The sequence below is a fragment of the Oncorhynchus kisutch genome, linkage group LG11 (assembly GCF_002021735.2).
Source record: "Oncorhynchus kisutch isolate 150728-3 linkage group LG11, Okis_V2, whole genome shotgun sequence".
NCBI classification, from domain to species: domain Eukaryota; kingdom Metazoa; phylum Chordata; class Actinopteri; order Salmoniformes; family Salmonidae; genus Oncorhynchus; species Oncorhynchus kisutch.
The window spans coordinates 26,292,434-26,309,194 of record NC_034184.2 but is presented as its reverse complement, the minus strand read 5'-3'; the positions used below and the strand labels follow the sequence as shown (position 1 = coordinate 26,309,194).

General features: G+C 40.7%; 1 protein-coding gene across 24 annotated transcripts in view; it reads right to left on the bottom strand.

The window, feature by feature from the left end:
* The window catches only part of kcnma1a (potassium large conductance calcium-activated channel, subfamily M, alpha member 1a), a 277,460-nt gene that overhangs the window by 88,701 nt on the left and 171,998 nt on the right, over positions 1 to 16,761 (bottom strand). For all 24 annotated transcript variants that reach the window (XM_031835531.1, XM_031835541.1, XM_031835550.1 and 21 more), the window contains exons 4-5: positions 14,167 to 14,260; positions 12,850 to 12,961 (exon numbers count right to left, since the gene is read on the bottom strand). In XM_031835531.1, the coding sequence (XP_031691391.1) occupies positions 12,850 to 12,961; positions 14,167 to 14,260 (206 nt within the window). The remainder of the gene's footprint in view (positions 1 to 12,849; positions 12,962 to 14,166; positions 14,261 to 16,761) is intronic.

Here is a 16,761-nt window from a genome sequence, read left to right as displayed (position 1 = left end):
TATGGCACTAGATATTTATTCTTACCCTACAGAGTAACTATGGCACTAGATCTTTATTCTTACCCTACAGAGTAACTATGGCACTAGATCTTTATTCTTACCCTACAGAGTAACTATGGCACTAGATCTTTATTCTTACCCCACAGAGTAACTATGGCACTAGATCTTTATTCTTACCCTACAGAGTAACTATGGCACTAGATCTTTATTCTTACCCTACAGAGTAACTATGGCACTAGATCTTTATTCTTACCCCACAGAGTAACTATGGCACTAGATCTTTATTCTTACCCTACAGAGTAACTATGGCACTAGATCTTTATTCTTACCCCACAGAGTAACTATGGCACTAGATCTTTATTCTTACCCCACAGAGTAACTATGGCACTAGATCATTATTCTTACCCTACAGAGTAACTATGGCACTATATCATTATTCTTACCCTACAGAGTAACTATGGCACTATATCTTTATTCTTACCCCACAGAGTAACTATGGCACTAGATCATTATTCTTACCCTACAGAGTAACTATGGCACTAGATCATTATTCTTACCCTACAGAGTAACTATGGCACTATATCTTTATTCTTACCCTACAGAGTAACTATGGCACTAGATCTTTATTCTTACCCCACAGAGTAACTATGGCACTAGATCTTTATTCTTACCCTACAGAGTAACTATGGCACTAGATCTTTATTCTTACCCCACAGAGTAACTATGGCACTAGATATTTATTCTTACCCCACAGAGTAACTATGGCACTAGATCTTTATTCTTACCCCATTTGCAGAGAAAGCTCAGAGAGGTCCAGAGACCAAGATATGGTCTCTTCTGCCTCTCCTTCTCCATAGCCATCCCATGCGGCCCCAACCTCACCCTGTACCCTTTCTGAAACAACTCTCCACACGATTTCCTACGCCTGAACGTGTCTCCACGAGCCTCGGAGCGAGGAGCGCAACCGCGTGGACCCCGGTACATCAGAAGCTTAGTAGGGATCATCGCTACCGATCACAGATACTTAGTTATCTATTGTAGTGTGTCAGGTAGTTTCTGTTTAGGGTCCTTGTCTTTCTGTAAAGTGGGACCAAGCTGTAGTTCTTCAGTTCTAAGGTCCAACACTGTTGGTTCAAGAGTGTCTCAAAGGAAGAGATGAAGACGAAGTTCTTGAAGAAGGCAATGTAATCAAAAAGATGATTGTTCTTCTTTGGAAGATAGACAAGTTGAGTTTTTCCAGGGAGAAAGAAAGAGATAAAACAAAACACTCCCAAAGCTAAGAAAAGGTACTTCGCCGAGGTTCCAAAATGTCCGTTTCCACCAGAAACGTGTGTATAGAAAAACCTGACTATAAGGTCCAGAATCAAGCACTATGCGTGCTTAAGAGAACACCAGACAGACTAAGTGACAGTCAGGTAAACAGACACCAAGACTCTGTACCTGTCTAGTACAAATTGTATCCTCGTCTGATATGAACTGTGATACAATAGAGGCTCTATCCCTGTATTGTCATTGTGTTAATAATCTGAACAGCCCAAACAGATTTCATTTTGGCCTCTTTGTTGTACCTACAGAGAGTCATGTGGATTTTCAACCACCAATAAGGTGCAGTGTTCAGAGGTGAGGCGTTTTTAAAACTGCCTGAAGCAATCCAGGGATTTAGAGCGAGAGGTGAAGTAATAATCTGTATTTAATCACAAGTGCCGTGCTGTCACTAGCAGATATCAGATGGGTGGACAGTATCTATAGTACACTGGGATAAAGCGGAATGGAGGTTTGTTGATAATAATGGCGCCGGAGGGGATGGCTGCCATTTTACGGGCTCCTAGCCAACTGTGATATTATTATTTTTTTTTTGCATTGTTTGTAACTTATTTAGTACATAATGTTGCTGCTACCATCTCTGATGACCGAAAATAGTTTCTGGATATCAGAACAGCGATTACTCACCTCGAACTGGACAAAGGTTTTGTCTTTAATGAGTCCAAAGCGAAGGACATACTGCTTCTCCGAGACCAGGCCCAAATCCCCCTTATTCGTGGGAAGAAAAGACGGAAATACAGGGGGTGGAGATCAGGGTGACTTATTAGAATTCGTCGCCGAGTGGGTAACCAGCCTCTACCATCCGTTTAATTGGCCAACGTGCAATCACTGGAGAATAAACTGGATGATCTCTGTTCGAGACTATCCTACCAATGGCACATTAAAAACTGTCAAATCTTATGCTTCATGAGTCGTAGCTGAGCGACGAGATGGATAATATACATTTGGCTGGGGTTTCCATGCATTGGCAGGACAGGACAGCTACGTCTGTTAAGACGAGGGGTGGGGGTGTGTGTCTATTTGTCAATAACAGCTGGTGCGCAAAGTCTCGAGAGTACCTCATTACAAGCTGTAGACCACACCATCTATATTTACCATTCACAAACCGATGCTGGCACTAAGACCTCACTCAACGAGCTGTATAAGGCCATAAGCAAACAAGAAAATGCTCATCTAGGCACTCCTAGTGGCTGGGGACTTTAATGCAGGCAAACTTAAATCCATTTTACCTCATTTCTACCAGCATGTCACATGTCCAACCAGAGGGGGGGAAAAAAACTCTAGACCACCTTTACTCCACACTCAGAGATGCATACAAAGCTCTCCCTCGCCCTCCATTTGGCAAATCTGACCATAATTCTATCCTCCTGATTCCTACTTACAAGTGAAAACTAAAGCAGGAAGTACCAGTGACTATCTCAATACAGAAGAGGTCAGATGATGCGGATGCTAAGCTACAGGACTGTTTTGCTAGCACAGACTGGAATATGTTACGGAATTCATCCAATGGCATTGAGGAGTATACCACCTCAGTCACCGGCTTCATCAATACAGTGCATTTGGAAAGTATTCAGACCCCTTGACATTTTCAACATTTTGTTATGTTACAGCCTTATTTTAAAATGGATTAAATACCAAAATATCCTCAGCAATCTACACAAAATACCCCATAATGACAAAGCGAAAACAGGTTTTTAGTAATGTATGCTGTTACGTTCCCCAGTTTCTGTGTTGTTTTGGGTTTGTATGTGTTTGTATATGTTTCAGGAAATGGCTTCCTGGATTCCCCTAAGCAGCTGATTGGTCGGGCCCATTGCAGATTGGAGCTTTGACCCGCCCTCTCGTCAGGGGAAACAGCTGTCTACAATTACCGACTCCTTCGGCAGCTTTAAAAGCCAGTGTTCCTTTGTTAGGAAAGAGGGAGCTTCTTTGTCCTGTGTTGGTTGTTGTTCAGGGACAGTTTTTGTTATGTATTTTGTAGCTGCTACTTCTGAGGTATATGTGTGCCAAAGGACACTGTGTTTGTGATTATTGAAATTGTTCACTTGAAGTTTGTATTATTCTGTTTCATTTGTTCCCAGGGGGGAAGAGGCCTGTGGGCATACATATACCCGTAGTATGTACTCTGTCTATGGAAACTAGGTAAGACCTGGGCGGACCAACCCCTGTATTTTGGTTAGCGCGCCAGGTTGCGTTAAGGTTAGATACGTAGTGGGTAGGCAAGTAAGGTAGGAGAGGGGGCTCTTAAACTTAAACTTTCTTTGCTTTGGTTCCGTTCAGCCCCTTTCCCCCACATTGCCGTGTTAAGAAATAAATTCCCAGTAAACGGTAATATTCTCTGCCTCTGTCATCTTTACCAGCACCTACAATCACATACCTATTTCACTCCACGAGGAGTTGAGTGTAGCAGGGCGTTGCGTTCCCTCCTGCAAGAGGTGTACATAACATATGCAAATAAAAAACAGAAATACCTTATTTACATACATATTCAGACCCTTTGCTATGAGACTCAAAATTGTACTCAGGTGCATCCTGTTTCCATTGATCATCCTTGAGGTGAGAGTCCACCTGTGGTAAATTCAATTGATTGAACATGATTTGGAAAGGCACACACCTGTCTATATAAGGTCCCACAGTTGACACTGCATGTCAGAGCAAAACCCAAACAATGAGGTCAGAGCAAAACCCAAGCCGTGAGGTTGAAAGAATTGTCCGTAGAGCTCAAAGACAGGATTGTGTTGAGGCACAGATCTGGGGAAGGATACTAAATTTTTTTTACAGCATTGAAGGTCCCCAAGTACACAGTGGCTTCCATTGTTCTTAAATAGAAGTTTGGAACCACCAAGACTCTTCTTAGAGCTGGCTGTCCAGACAAACTGACCAATCAGGGGAGAAGGTCCTTGGTCAGGGAGGTGACCAAGAACCCAATGGTCACTCTAGAGTTCCTCTGTGGAGATGGAAAACCTTCCAGAAGGACAACCATCTCTGCAGCCCTCCACCAATCAGGTCTTTATGGTAGAGTGACCAGACGGAAGTCACTCCTCAGTAAAAGGCACATGACAGCCCGCTTAGAGTTTGCCAAAAGGCACCTAAAGACTAACAGACCATGAGAAACAAGATTCTTCGGTCTGATGAAACCAAGATTGAACTCATTAGCCTGAATGCCAAGCCCCACGTCTGGAGGAAACCTGCCTCCATGCTTACGGTGAAGCATGGTGATGGCATCATCATGCTGTGGGGATGTTTTTCAGGGGCAGGAACTGGGAGACTAGTCAGGATCAAGGCAAAGATAACTGAGCAAAGTACAGTAGAGATCCTTGATGGAAACCTGCTCCAGAGTGCTGAAGACCTCAGACTGGGGGCGATTGGATCACCTTCCAACCCTACAATGCAGCAATGGCTTCGGGACAACTTTCTGAAGCGGTACCGGAGCACCAAGTCTTGGTCCAAAAGGCTCCTTAACAGCTTCTACAACCTGCTGAACAATTCATCAAATGGCAAACCAGACTATTTACATTGACCCCCCCCCCCCCCCCCCCCCCCCCCCCCCCCCCCTTTGTTTTTACACTGCTGCTACTCACTGTTTATTATTTATGCATAGTCACTTTACCCCTACCTACATGTACAAATTACCTCAACTAACCTGTACACCCGCACATTGACTCGGTACCGGTACCCTCTGTATATAGACTCGTTATTGTTATTTTATTGTGTTACTTTTTAATTTCTTTAAAAATTACTTTAGTTTATTTAGTAAATATTTTCTTAACTCTATTTCTTGAACTGCATTGTTGGTTAAGGGCTTGTAAGTAAACATTTCACTGTAAGGTCTACACCTTACAAATACAACTTGATTTGATTTGTATTGACTCCAACTCAGAGCAATAGAGCCATCTGTACTACTGAAGAGGTACAGAAAGAGGACAGGAGTCAATACAGGAGTCAACGTGCTAACGGTTTCCCTACCAAGGCCATTGGTTCTTGTTGGGCAGGTGACGTCACTGCATGATGGCTACTAGCATATGCTAAATAGCCCGCATCTGCTACACATGCAACAACACTGCATGTAACATAATCCAAATCTGTGGGTATGTGCACTGCCAAGCCCCCTCCCCTCTGTCACGTGACTGACAGTAGAAACACACACTGGAGCCTTTTATCAATCAGCAGCCTAGGGATGACCATGTTACAACACGGATAATACCCTGTCCAGCCAGTAAGGATTATAGCCCCCCCGCACACACACACACTAGAGGACTAAGGGGAATGCACACACAGATACTTTACTAGAGTCAGTAGGCGGCAGGGTAGCCTAGTGGTTAGAGCGTTGGACTAGTAACCGGAAGGTTGTGAGTTCAAACCCCCGAGCTGACAAGGTACAAATCTGTCGTTCTGCCCCTGAACAGGCAGTTAACCCACTGTTCCCAGGCCGTCATTGAAAATAAGAATGTGACTTGCCTGGTTAAACTAAGGTAAAAAAAAAAAAAATTTAAGCAGAGCACAAGGCTTCAGAGATCAAAACAGACAGTACACTAATATCACCAACAGAGGGCAGTAGTGATGAGGATATGTCATTTGGCGAGATATGGATGGTACATTGGCTCCAGTAGTCTGTGTGTGGAAGTAATATGGGATATTATGTCATATGGCTTTAATTTTAAAATCGGGGTTGAGCTTTTACAACACTGCTTATATCTTCTTCTATGAGGGCATTTGCATGTATTTCTTTTTACCTTTGCATCGTATTATAAGGTCTATATACATGTAGTTACTCCTATTTTTCCACAGGACCCTACACTATCATTTCAAAGCTGCCTTACCATCCTCCGCAAGCTCTGTTCTTTCTAGAGTGAAGCCCTAGTAGGACTGAAATGACTTGTGTAGATGGGGTGGAAGGGTTGGGGCTCTGGGGCTAACAGCAAGCTAACATCTTTCAAAGCACTAATCAGAGGAGGCTGGTGAGGGGAAGACGGTTCACAAATAATGAATGGATGTGTTTGAGACCATTCCAATAATTCCGTTCCAGTCATTACTATGAGCCAGTCCTCCCCATTTAAAGTGCCACCAGCCACCACTACAGCTAATCAACACCACTAGCCTGGCTATAGCCCTCTCTCTCATGGGAGGGACACCCACTTCAAGTAATTTAAGAAGATGGTGTCTTATTTCCAGGAGGAACACTGCATGTCCTTTTTACATTAGCCACACGTTTCTCTACCCTCTTAATTAACGGCCAAATTGCAAAATGGGAATGAACATTACTGTGAAATGAGAGATACATAGAGTAGGATAGATAGAGAACTGTCTCCTGTGGCTCAGTTGGTAGAGCAACACCAGCGTTGTGGGTATGATTCCCACGGGTACCAGTGTGAAAATAATTAACATTTCAGCACTCACTACTGTAAGTCGGTCTGGATAGGAGTGTCTGCTAAATGACTAAAATGTCAAATGTTACTGCAGTGCAGAACCTCTTTTAATTTTATTTTCAGTAATGGAGTCCAGTGGTTCTCTTGTTAAAGAAAACCACTGGAAGTTTCTCAGGCAGTTCCATGAGAACAACTGGTAGTGTGTGTGTGTGTCATAGCTTTTAGTCACACAGAGAGAGAAAACTGAATGAGTCCACAGGGATTGATGTAAAACTGTTAACACCGTCATTGTTTGCCTCTCAAACAGACGACAAAACAGAATTAGTGAGATGGAAATAGTCTTGATGGACATCAAGACAAAGACAAATCACTGATTATGGATCCATGTCTATTGATTACAGTGAAGCCATTACAATTCTGTGAACTTGCCTTGCCACTGGATCTCAACTCAATAGAGATTGACATGGGGGACATGTGAGGACATTATACATGTCACTCAGTCACCAACCACTGGACAGTATTCATGCATGTTGGATCTAGAGTCTGATGTAACATCTACCTGATAACACCTCTACAGTACCAGCTCTATCATTAGACTTTCTATCTATACAGTCATTGGATTCTGTCCTGTCGTCAATCATTGTCATGTTGCTATAATTGAACATGTTTCTTATTTCCTGGAAACCTCTGATTTGTGTCCAGTACCAGCTCATCCTAATAATAACCTGGCCGAATACATTTACATTGTCATTTTAGTTATTTAGCAGACGCTCTTATCCAGAGCGACTTACAGTTGGTGTATTCATCTTAAGACAGCTAGGTGGGACAACCTCATATCACAGGCATAGAAAGTACATTTTTCCTCAGCAATGCAGCTATCAGTAGGAACTATCAGAACTAGAAGGGGGGGTCAAGTGCAAGTGGTGGTTAACATGTTGATGTTTTTTTTGTTTGGGGGGGGGGGTTGTGGTGAGGAGAAGGATTATTTAAGATACTGTTTCAGATGTTTTCGGAAGATGGGTAGTACCCTGCCTAATACCCTGTCCCCAGCTAATAGTACCCCCTGTGATATCAACCAGTTGATAATGGAGAGTTCGGCCTATGTGTAATGGCACAATAGCACAGTGTAGGCCAATCACACACACACACACACACACACACACACACACACACACACACACACACACACACACACACACACACACACACACACACACACACACATTATGGCACAGTATATTGTAGTGTGGACCCAGTCAATGGATCGCTGGGACAGTAATATCTGTTGCTACGTAATGTGACATACACAAATATGCATGGTCATTTTTTAAATGTTTTATTTCGTTTGTTATTTTATGGAGCCATCCCTTGTATAATTTTGTAGGCCTCCCAGGCCCTGTATTTGCATTGAAAGTAATGTATATAATTGCTGCCGCTAGGGGGAGCTGTGATGTCAATGGGGAGCGTTAGTGGGATCGTGAGGTCTTAGATGTTGCTTCTTCAATCTTGGGAAATGCCTAATACTAAACTATCTTATCTCCATCTCATCATTCCACTCTGTTAATTCAGGTATGTAATGCGCAAAAGTGCAATATGACTCATGAAATATTCAGATAACATGGTTAACTACATTGTCCATGAGTTTGGTAATGTTTGAAGGCAATTGAAGGAAATTTAACTGAGTGAAAAACTGGTTGGTATTTTCCACATTATAAGTAATGGGTGTTTGCTAGGTTGCTAATGGTTATACGTAAGAAAAGGGAATACGACTTTTTCAACAAGGTTTTTAGCTCATATTTGTTTTATTTCCAATGAACAAATGCTCGGTTTACTTCAGGAAATATATGTAAATATGCAATGTGACTATAAAATGTGTTAAGTGTTTATTTGTAAGAAAATAGCATTGAACAGTTTACTAGCATTATGCTAACCGAATTTAGCTTTGCGCTAGCTAGCTCGAGGCTATTGGGTTTCAGCTTGTTAGCTCATTTGTTGATGGTTTAGAATGTAATGGTTGTAGCATTGTTTAGCACAGCTTCCAGTCATTTGTAGCTTTATGGAAATTGACACTGCTAGTACAGTGAGCTAGGTATAATGTAGCCTCTTATGGTACAATTTGATGGTTTTACATGCCAAATAGCTTTTATTGCTAGATACCAAATACTACCGATTGAATAGCCTCAGATTATATGCACTATTAATTTAGCTATAGCAAGAGGTGAAAGGTGAATGCGTAACGTAAACTCACGTAAACTCGTACATCGCCATGGTCCGTACAATTGCCCTTATTTTAGCGCCACAAAAATGTAATACTTCCAGATCAACTGTAATGTCAATACTATTGTAAAGCACAATTTCTCGCCTTTCCAAAAGAATCAATTACATGACCTAAACACTGCCCATTTCTGCATAATTCAAGCAGGCAATGAGCCCCGTCGGGTATTTAAAAAATTGGCAGGTGGGGAAGCGAAACTAATGCGTGATAGTGAAAAGGAGAGATGTCGGGTGGTAAAATGGCTTTTTTTACTCGATCTGTCCAACTTATCACCTTATCGTCTCTAAAATGTAAATAAAACACTATAAAGAGTTTTTATAATGTGTCATTAAATACCTATTTGAAGGTTTGTGTCGAATTTGAATCGGGGTTTTAGGGCGGTGCTTAAGTGATCTTAGAAGTAAACAGCGGCTTTGAGAATGATGATCGCATGCAATGATGACGCAAAAAATGACTAGGTATCCCCCCTTACCCCCGTCACTGTCCATGTCTTGTTTTTAAAGGATGAGAGAAGTGCTACACCTGGTGGAGAGAGATTGTAAGACAGAAATAGTTGCTTTATGCGTGCTGTATGTTACGACATGACCCGTCCCGATGTAACGGAGGATCCATTTTTTCAACTTTTCTCCAATACTATAGAGCCATTACCATGTCGATCAACGCTTGAATAGAAACCTAGTTCACACCCCTGATTTTGAAGTCAACACAGTCGCTACAGTCCCATTTGTTTTCTTTGTAGCCTCGTTTGAATGTCGCGGTTACGCACATTTGTACGGAATGGGGTGAGTTAGATGTATGGATACTTTTGGGGGGGGGGGACTTGAGACCTTAATTTTGGATACACCAAGTGGAATGTGAAAAGACTTAATACTAGAATGCAGTTGTAATGTATAATTGATTGCCTAAATAAAAAAAGTTTCACAAACTTGGAGTATGCCTAATACTGAATCATCATACCACCCATCATCATACCATCATACCACCCATCATCATACCACCCTGTTAATTCAGGTCAATTATCTGCGGACTACGTCTCAGTCCGAGGCATGTAACAGTAACACACCCTTAAAACACACAATCACACAGCAATAAACACAGATGCAATACACGCTAGTGCAAACACACATTCTATTTCACACGTGGTGTGTGTGTGGGACCGTATAAAATCAGATGACCCTAAAATACACTATCTGACGCACAGAAAGCGTCATTCCGCCTCTATGCAAACACAAACACAGTGTGACGTGAGTGGGCTTTTCGAGGGTGTATTCTTCTGTGCTATCTGACACATTCTCAGCGGTAAAATTATATATTTTTTAATATCACTGGCTTCCCCAGTATGAATAGATGATAGATAAATAAATACATAATTTATGAATGCATATTCATGGTGAGTAAAGGGAAATCTAGGCCATCTCAAAACAATGGCTTTCCTCCCAGTTGCCTTTTCAAGTACCTCCAGAAATAGGGGGCTGGTTAGACCCAGATAGTAGGATTCAGGATTCACTGCCGAGGAGAGCCTCCTCCCAGTAAACAATATGGTTACTTCTGCATTCCAAGAACGTTAGTAGGGACCTTCTCAGAAAGTTAAAATTGCAACTTCTTATTTATTTCTCAAAACAATGTTTTTTTTCTCCAAATATTTCTGAATAAAATTGCCAACTTCACCAACATTTTTACCAAATTGGTACTCCATTGTAACCTTCCCTGATGTCACAGGAACGTTCACTGTTGGCTGGTCTCTTTATTTTTTTACATCGGACTACAGATTTAATTAGTGGCAATGCAGAGAATGGCTAATTATTAGACCACCATATCAACCTTTTTCATCATTCTACAGCTAGTTAACGCTAACAATAGCATCACCACGCTACTACTGCATAGCCTACTGAGAAAAATAAGCCATGACACAATCCAGACCATTGTATGTTTCCCAGGCTGCACCTATTGTTAAATGTGGAGGACACTGCACAGAGAAAGTCCAATAGATGTCAATTTAGAGGTGTCATGAATCGGAATGGATGATTAATTAGGGCCGATTTAACATTTTCATAACAATCGGAAATCTGTATTTTTGGAGGCTGATTTTTATGTATTTTTTTTTTACAACTTTATTTAACGAGGCAAGTCAGTTAAGAAGACAGTCTTATTTTCAATGACGGCATAGGAAAGGTGGGTTAACTGCCTTGTTCAGGGGCAGAACGACAGATTTTTACCTTGTCAGCTCAGGGATTCAATCTTGCAACCTTAACTAGTCCAACGCTCTAACCACCTGCCTCTCATTGCACTCCACGAGGAGTCTGCCTGTTACGCGAATGCAGTAAGAAGCCAAGGTAAGTTGCTAGCTAGGATTAAACTTATCTTATAAAAAACAATCAATCATAATCACTAGTTAACTACACATGGTTGATGATTTTACTAGTTTATCTAGCGTGTCCTGCGTTGCATATAATCGATGCGGTGCGCATTCGCGAAAAAGGACTGTCGTTGCTCCAACATGTACCTAACCATAAACATCAATGCCTTTCTTAAAATCAATACACAGAAGTATATATTTTTAAACCTACATATTAATGCTAAAAGAAAGGTTAGCAGGCAATATTAACCAGGTGAAATTGTGTCACTTCTCTTGCGTTCATTGCACGCAGAGTCGGGGTATATGCAACCGTTTGGGCCGCCTGGCTCTTTGCGAACTAATTTGCCAGAATTGTACGTAATTATTACATAACATTGAAGGTTGTGCAATGTAAAAGCAATATTTAGACTTATGGATGCCATCCGTTAGATAAAATACAGAATGGTTTCGTATTTCACTGAAAGAATAAACGTTTTGTTTTGGAAATTATAGTTTTCGGATTCTACCATATTAATGACCTAAGGCTCCTGTTATTATGTTATAATTAAGTCTATGATTTGATAGAGCAGTCTGACTGAGCGATGGTAGGCACCAGCAGGCTCATAAGCATTCATTCAAACAGCACTTTCGTACGTTTTGCCAGCAGCTCTTCGCAATGCTTCAAGCATTGAGCTGTTTATGACTTCAAGCCTATCAACTCCCGAGATTAGGCTGGTGTAACCGATGTGAAATGGCTAGCTAGTTAGTGGCGTGCGCGCTAATAGCATTTCAAACGTCACTCGCTCTGAGACTTGGAGTAGTTGTTCCCCTTGCTCTGCATGGGTAACGCTGCTTCGAGGGTGGCTGTTGTCGATGTGTTCCTGGTTCGAACCCAGGTAGCGGCAAGGAGAGGGACGGAAGCTATACTGTTATACTGGTAATACTAAAGTGCCTATAAGAACTTCCAATAGTCAAAGGTATATGAAATACAAATGGTATAGAGAGAAATAGTCCTATAATTCCTATAATAATTACAACCTAAAACTTCTTACCTGGGAATATTGAAGACTCATGTTAAAAGGAACCACCAGCTTTCATATGTTCCCATGTTCTGAGCAAGGAACTTCAATGTTTGCTTTCTGACATGGCACATATTGCACTTTTACTTTCTTCTCCAACACTTTGTTTTTGCATTATTTAAACCAAATTGAACATGTTTCATTATTTATTTGATTTTATTGATGTATTATATTAAGTTAAAATTAGTGTTCATTCAGTATTGTTGTAATTGTCATTATTACAAATATTTTTATTTTATTATAATCGGCCGATTAATCGGTATCGACTTTTTGTTGGTCCTCCAATAATCGGTATCGGCGTTGAAAAATCATAATCGGTCGACCTCTAGTCATGACACCATATTCATCATATTTCAGGTACAATACTTCACCACAGAAAGACTTCTGTCACACTGCTCTAAGTCACTGAGTCATTGTAGAGAGATGGAGAGAAATATAGAGAGAGGGAGAGTGAAAAAGGGCCATTCTTACCCAGCCAGCTCCTATTCAAGTAGACCGATACGAAGACAGGAGGAACAGTGAAGAAGTCCACCACTGAGTTGACCTCCAGCCAGAACCACAGCTTATCATTGGCTGCTATGAACTGAAGAAGAAATAGAACAGTAACACCTCACTTAAAGCCTGGAAGACACAAAGAAGACTACACTCTAAGGTCCTTTAAAAAGCTACTTTATGTCAAATGTGACATTAGGACTCTTCAATAAATAAACTCTGCTTTATGTTTTCTTTCCTTGCTAACTTCATAGTATCGCAATACTGGTATTGTGAAAACCCTAATTGATGCAGTTATAATGTATCATAAGACTTATCTTTGTTTGCTATGAACTGAGTGGAGACATGGACATAACAATTCATGTTGGTAAAACTTTCCTATAAGTCCATTGCTGCAGGTTAAATGTGTTACCAACATGAATTCTTCCTTCTATATCTCGCCTCAGTTCACAGTACAATGACTTATGATGCAAATATAATGCATTAAAACAGTTATCATGAGCATGTATGACCTCTTTGTAATGCGCTATTATCATCTTATAAAGATCACGACTATGAAAAAAATGGCAAGTCTATCTAATCCTCGTATTATATAGAGTTCATGCATAGTTCATGTTTTATTTTTAACCTTATCAATATAGCAACATAATACATGCATTTTCATTTCATATACTGTATCTAAAGAGTACCTTGGACTCTAACATACTGAACTAAAGTTGCCACTAGAACAGTTCAGTTCTATAAAACATAACGACCAGGCTAGGGCCAACCGCTTGATCAGTTTCCCAGCATCGGCCCCTGACATACAGCATGTTGTTTGTGAATAGATCTTAGTCAGTGATGTGATTCATGTGGAGTCGTGACTGCCATAAGCAGCTTAGGACTTTATTTATTCATTGAAGGTTTCAGGCAGGCTTTTTCCTCCAATGGAACGCTGGCTTTGGGAGAACACCAAGTCAGTATTATGACAATAGATCTCCTGCCTTTAGAGGTAGGTAGGTAGGTAGGTAGGTAGGTAGGTAGGTAGGTAGGTAGGTGTGTGTGTGTGTGTGTGTGTGTGTGTGTGTGTGTGTGTGTGTGTGTGTGTGTGTGTGTGTGTGTGTGTGTGTGTGTGTGTGTGTGTGTGTGTATATGTGTGTGTATATGTGTGTGTATATGTGTGTGTGTATGTGTGTGTGTGTGTGTGTGTGTGTGTGTGTGTGTGTGTGTGTGTGTGTGTGTGTGTGTGTGTGTGTGTGTGTGTGTGTGTGTGTGTGTGTGTGTGTGTGTTTGTTTTAATAGGGCTTTAGTACATACCCGCAGCCCAAAGTAGAGGAGGAAGAAGACATTGAAGAACATGTCGATCTGTAACGTGAAATCTTTGTAGAAATTCTGACAGGATTCTATGGGACTGTGAAAGAGAGAGAAAGGGAAGAAATCTTCACATTAATAGACATACTCTATTACAATTATATATGTCACATTAATAGACATACGCTATTGCAATAATATATGTCACATTAATAGACATACTCTATCACAATAATATATGTCACATTAATAGACATACTCTATTACAATAATATATGTTACATTAATAGACATACTCTGTCATAATAATATATATATCACATTAATAGACATACTCTATTACAATAATATATGTCACATTAATAGACATACTCTATTACAATAATATATGTCACATTAATAGACATACTCTGTCATAATAATATATATATCACATTAATAGACATACTCTATTACAATAATATATGTCACATTAATAGACATACTCTATTACAATAATATATGTCACAGTTTGGGGTACCACACATAGCCAGTGGATTTCAAAAGGTGCAAACAGTAGAAACCTGCCCACTACTGTGTATTCCCAAGTGTTCACAGAACACAGGAAGCATTAACAAGTCTTTACACATCTTTATTCATCCCACTGGGGCAATTAGTTTCAGGACTGCTGTGAATCAGACAACAGACAACAACAGAACAGACCGTGCGGGTATTGACAATAAAACAAGTTATGTCAACGGCAAAACAAAAAAAAAGCCTGCAACAAAACCCATGTGTGTAGATTGTCCTGTCTTCCCTTTAGTGTACATATCCCATAAAGAAGGTACATGGCTCTTTGCAATCAGCAAGGTGGTACAGTATAGTATAGTAGCTAGCTAGCTAGCATGCTGCTTCCTCTCTCCTCAGGAGAGCCAAACAATGAATAATGAGGAATAATACATCTCACCGGTCACATAATCCATCTTTATGTTTAACCATTAAGGAAGTGGATGCTTTAAACAAAGCAATAGTAGCCAAAATGCCACTAAATTCTTCATTGTGGTAGAACAGCGTTTTTTTCATGGAACATTTGACATCAAATTCACCACAGTGGTTGTGAGCAGCAGATATTAATATTCATTATGGGAGTTGATTGCCTATGGGAATGTATAGGCTCATTTAGACAGTCAACAGTGAAGGATGGCCTCTCCTCACAGCAAAACGAATGGCTTTAAGTAGGTGTATAGAGATGCTCAGTGGGAGAGGGTGAATGGGGTTTGAATGGTTCCCAGGGGTGGAAGACAGAGAGAGAGCAGTACGATCATCATCCTCTACTTAACATAAAACATCTTAATGGGGGGTGATCCATCAGAGAAAATGACAAGTTATAACCATGAGAGAAATGTGTGAGGAATTGTTATCACATGAGAGCAAAGACGGCTTTTTCTGATAGCTGGGTGATTTCGGATTAAGTTAAGAACTGTAGGCCTGAAATGGAACAGTCTTTATCATGGCATGAATCTTGGCATGTGGCCCAACAGATTTAAATACATGTGTATATATGGATGAAGGGTTAAAATAGCCCCTGAATGATATTATTTGGTTAAAATATATTATTTTCTCCCAGATGGCCACCGAGATTAATAAACACCTCTCCGCACCTCTATGGTTCAGAGGGGTTGGGTTAAATGTGGAAGACACATTTCAGTTAAATGCATTCAGTTGTACAACTGACTAGGTATCCCCCTTTCCCAGTCAGTGGACGGAGGTTAATATGTCTGACCCCTCAGTGGAATTGCCATTGATCTAGCCTGAATACTCTATTTACACAGTACTAACCCTCCGATCTCCTATAAAACTAACAGTGATGTGAAAACAAACCCTGTTATGAATCATACAGCCAATCCATAAATACTTTGTACTGGGTTGATTAAATGTCAATATCCATTTGGTCCATGTTGTGGGTTTGGTGGTGTATGGTCTGTAAGCCCCCTGTCCATCTACAGATTGGACTGTACTGGGCTGAGAAAATGGATAAGATTTAATCACAGATCAAACCAAAAAACAACTGCATTAGCGAGTGTGTGTGTATATGTACTGTATATGTAGTGCTTAATTTGAGCCGGATCAGGAACCAGCACCTCTCTGTTTTGAACGGTTTCGTTCCGGAACCTATGTGGCCACATCTGGTACCTCTCGTGGCATGAAAAATGATTTTCACTCTTTGCAATGTACAAATTCTAATAAACGCGATCAAAGTTCATTCGAGTTGCCTTTTTGTTAATTCTCCTGTATCTCTCTCCGAACTAGAATGAGATGCACGTTGTATGATCGCTCTCCCTCTATCTGCTCTGATCGACATGAGTCTGCACCTCTAACCTCTCCAGCATTGCATTTCCTAATAGAATCATAACCACACAAAGGGTTCTGGAGGAGCTGCAGCAACCCTGATAAATTGAAATAAATTTGCCAAAATTATAGTTACCGCTATCTGTTCCGAAAGTAATTAAATACGTTAGAATAGTCCACTACACCATGAGAAAGCCAAAGAATTTGACAGAGGATAAATAGCTTCTTTTAAAAATAGCTTGGCTGTGGAATGTACCCCAATAACAAGGCATA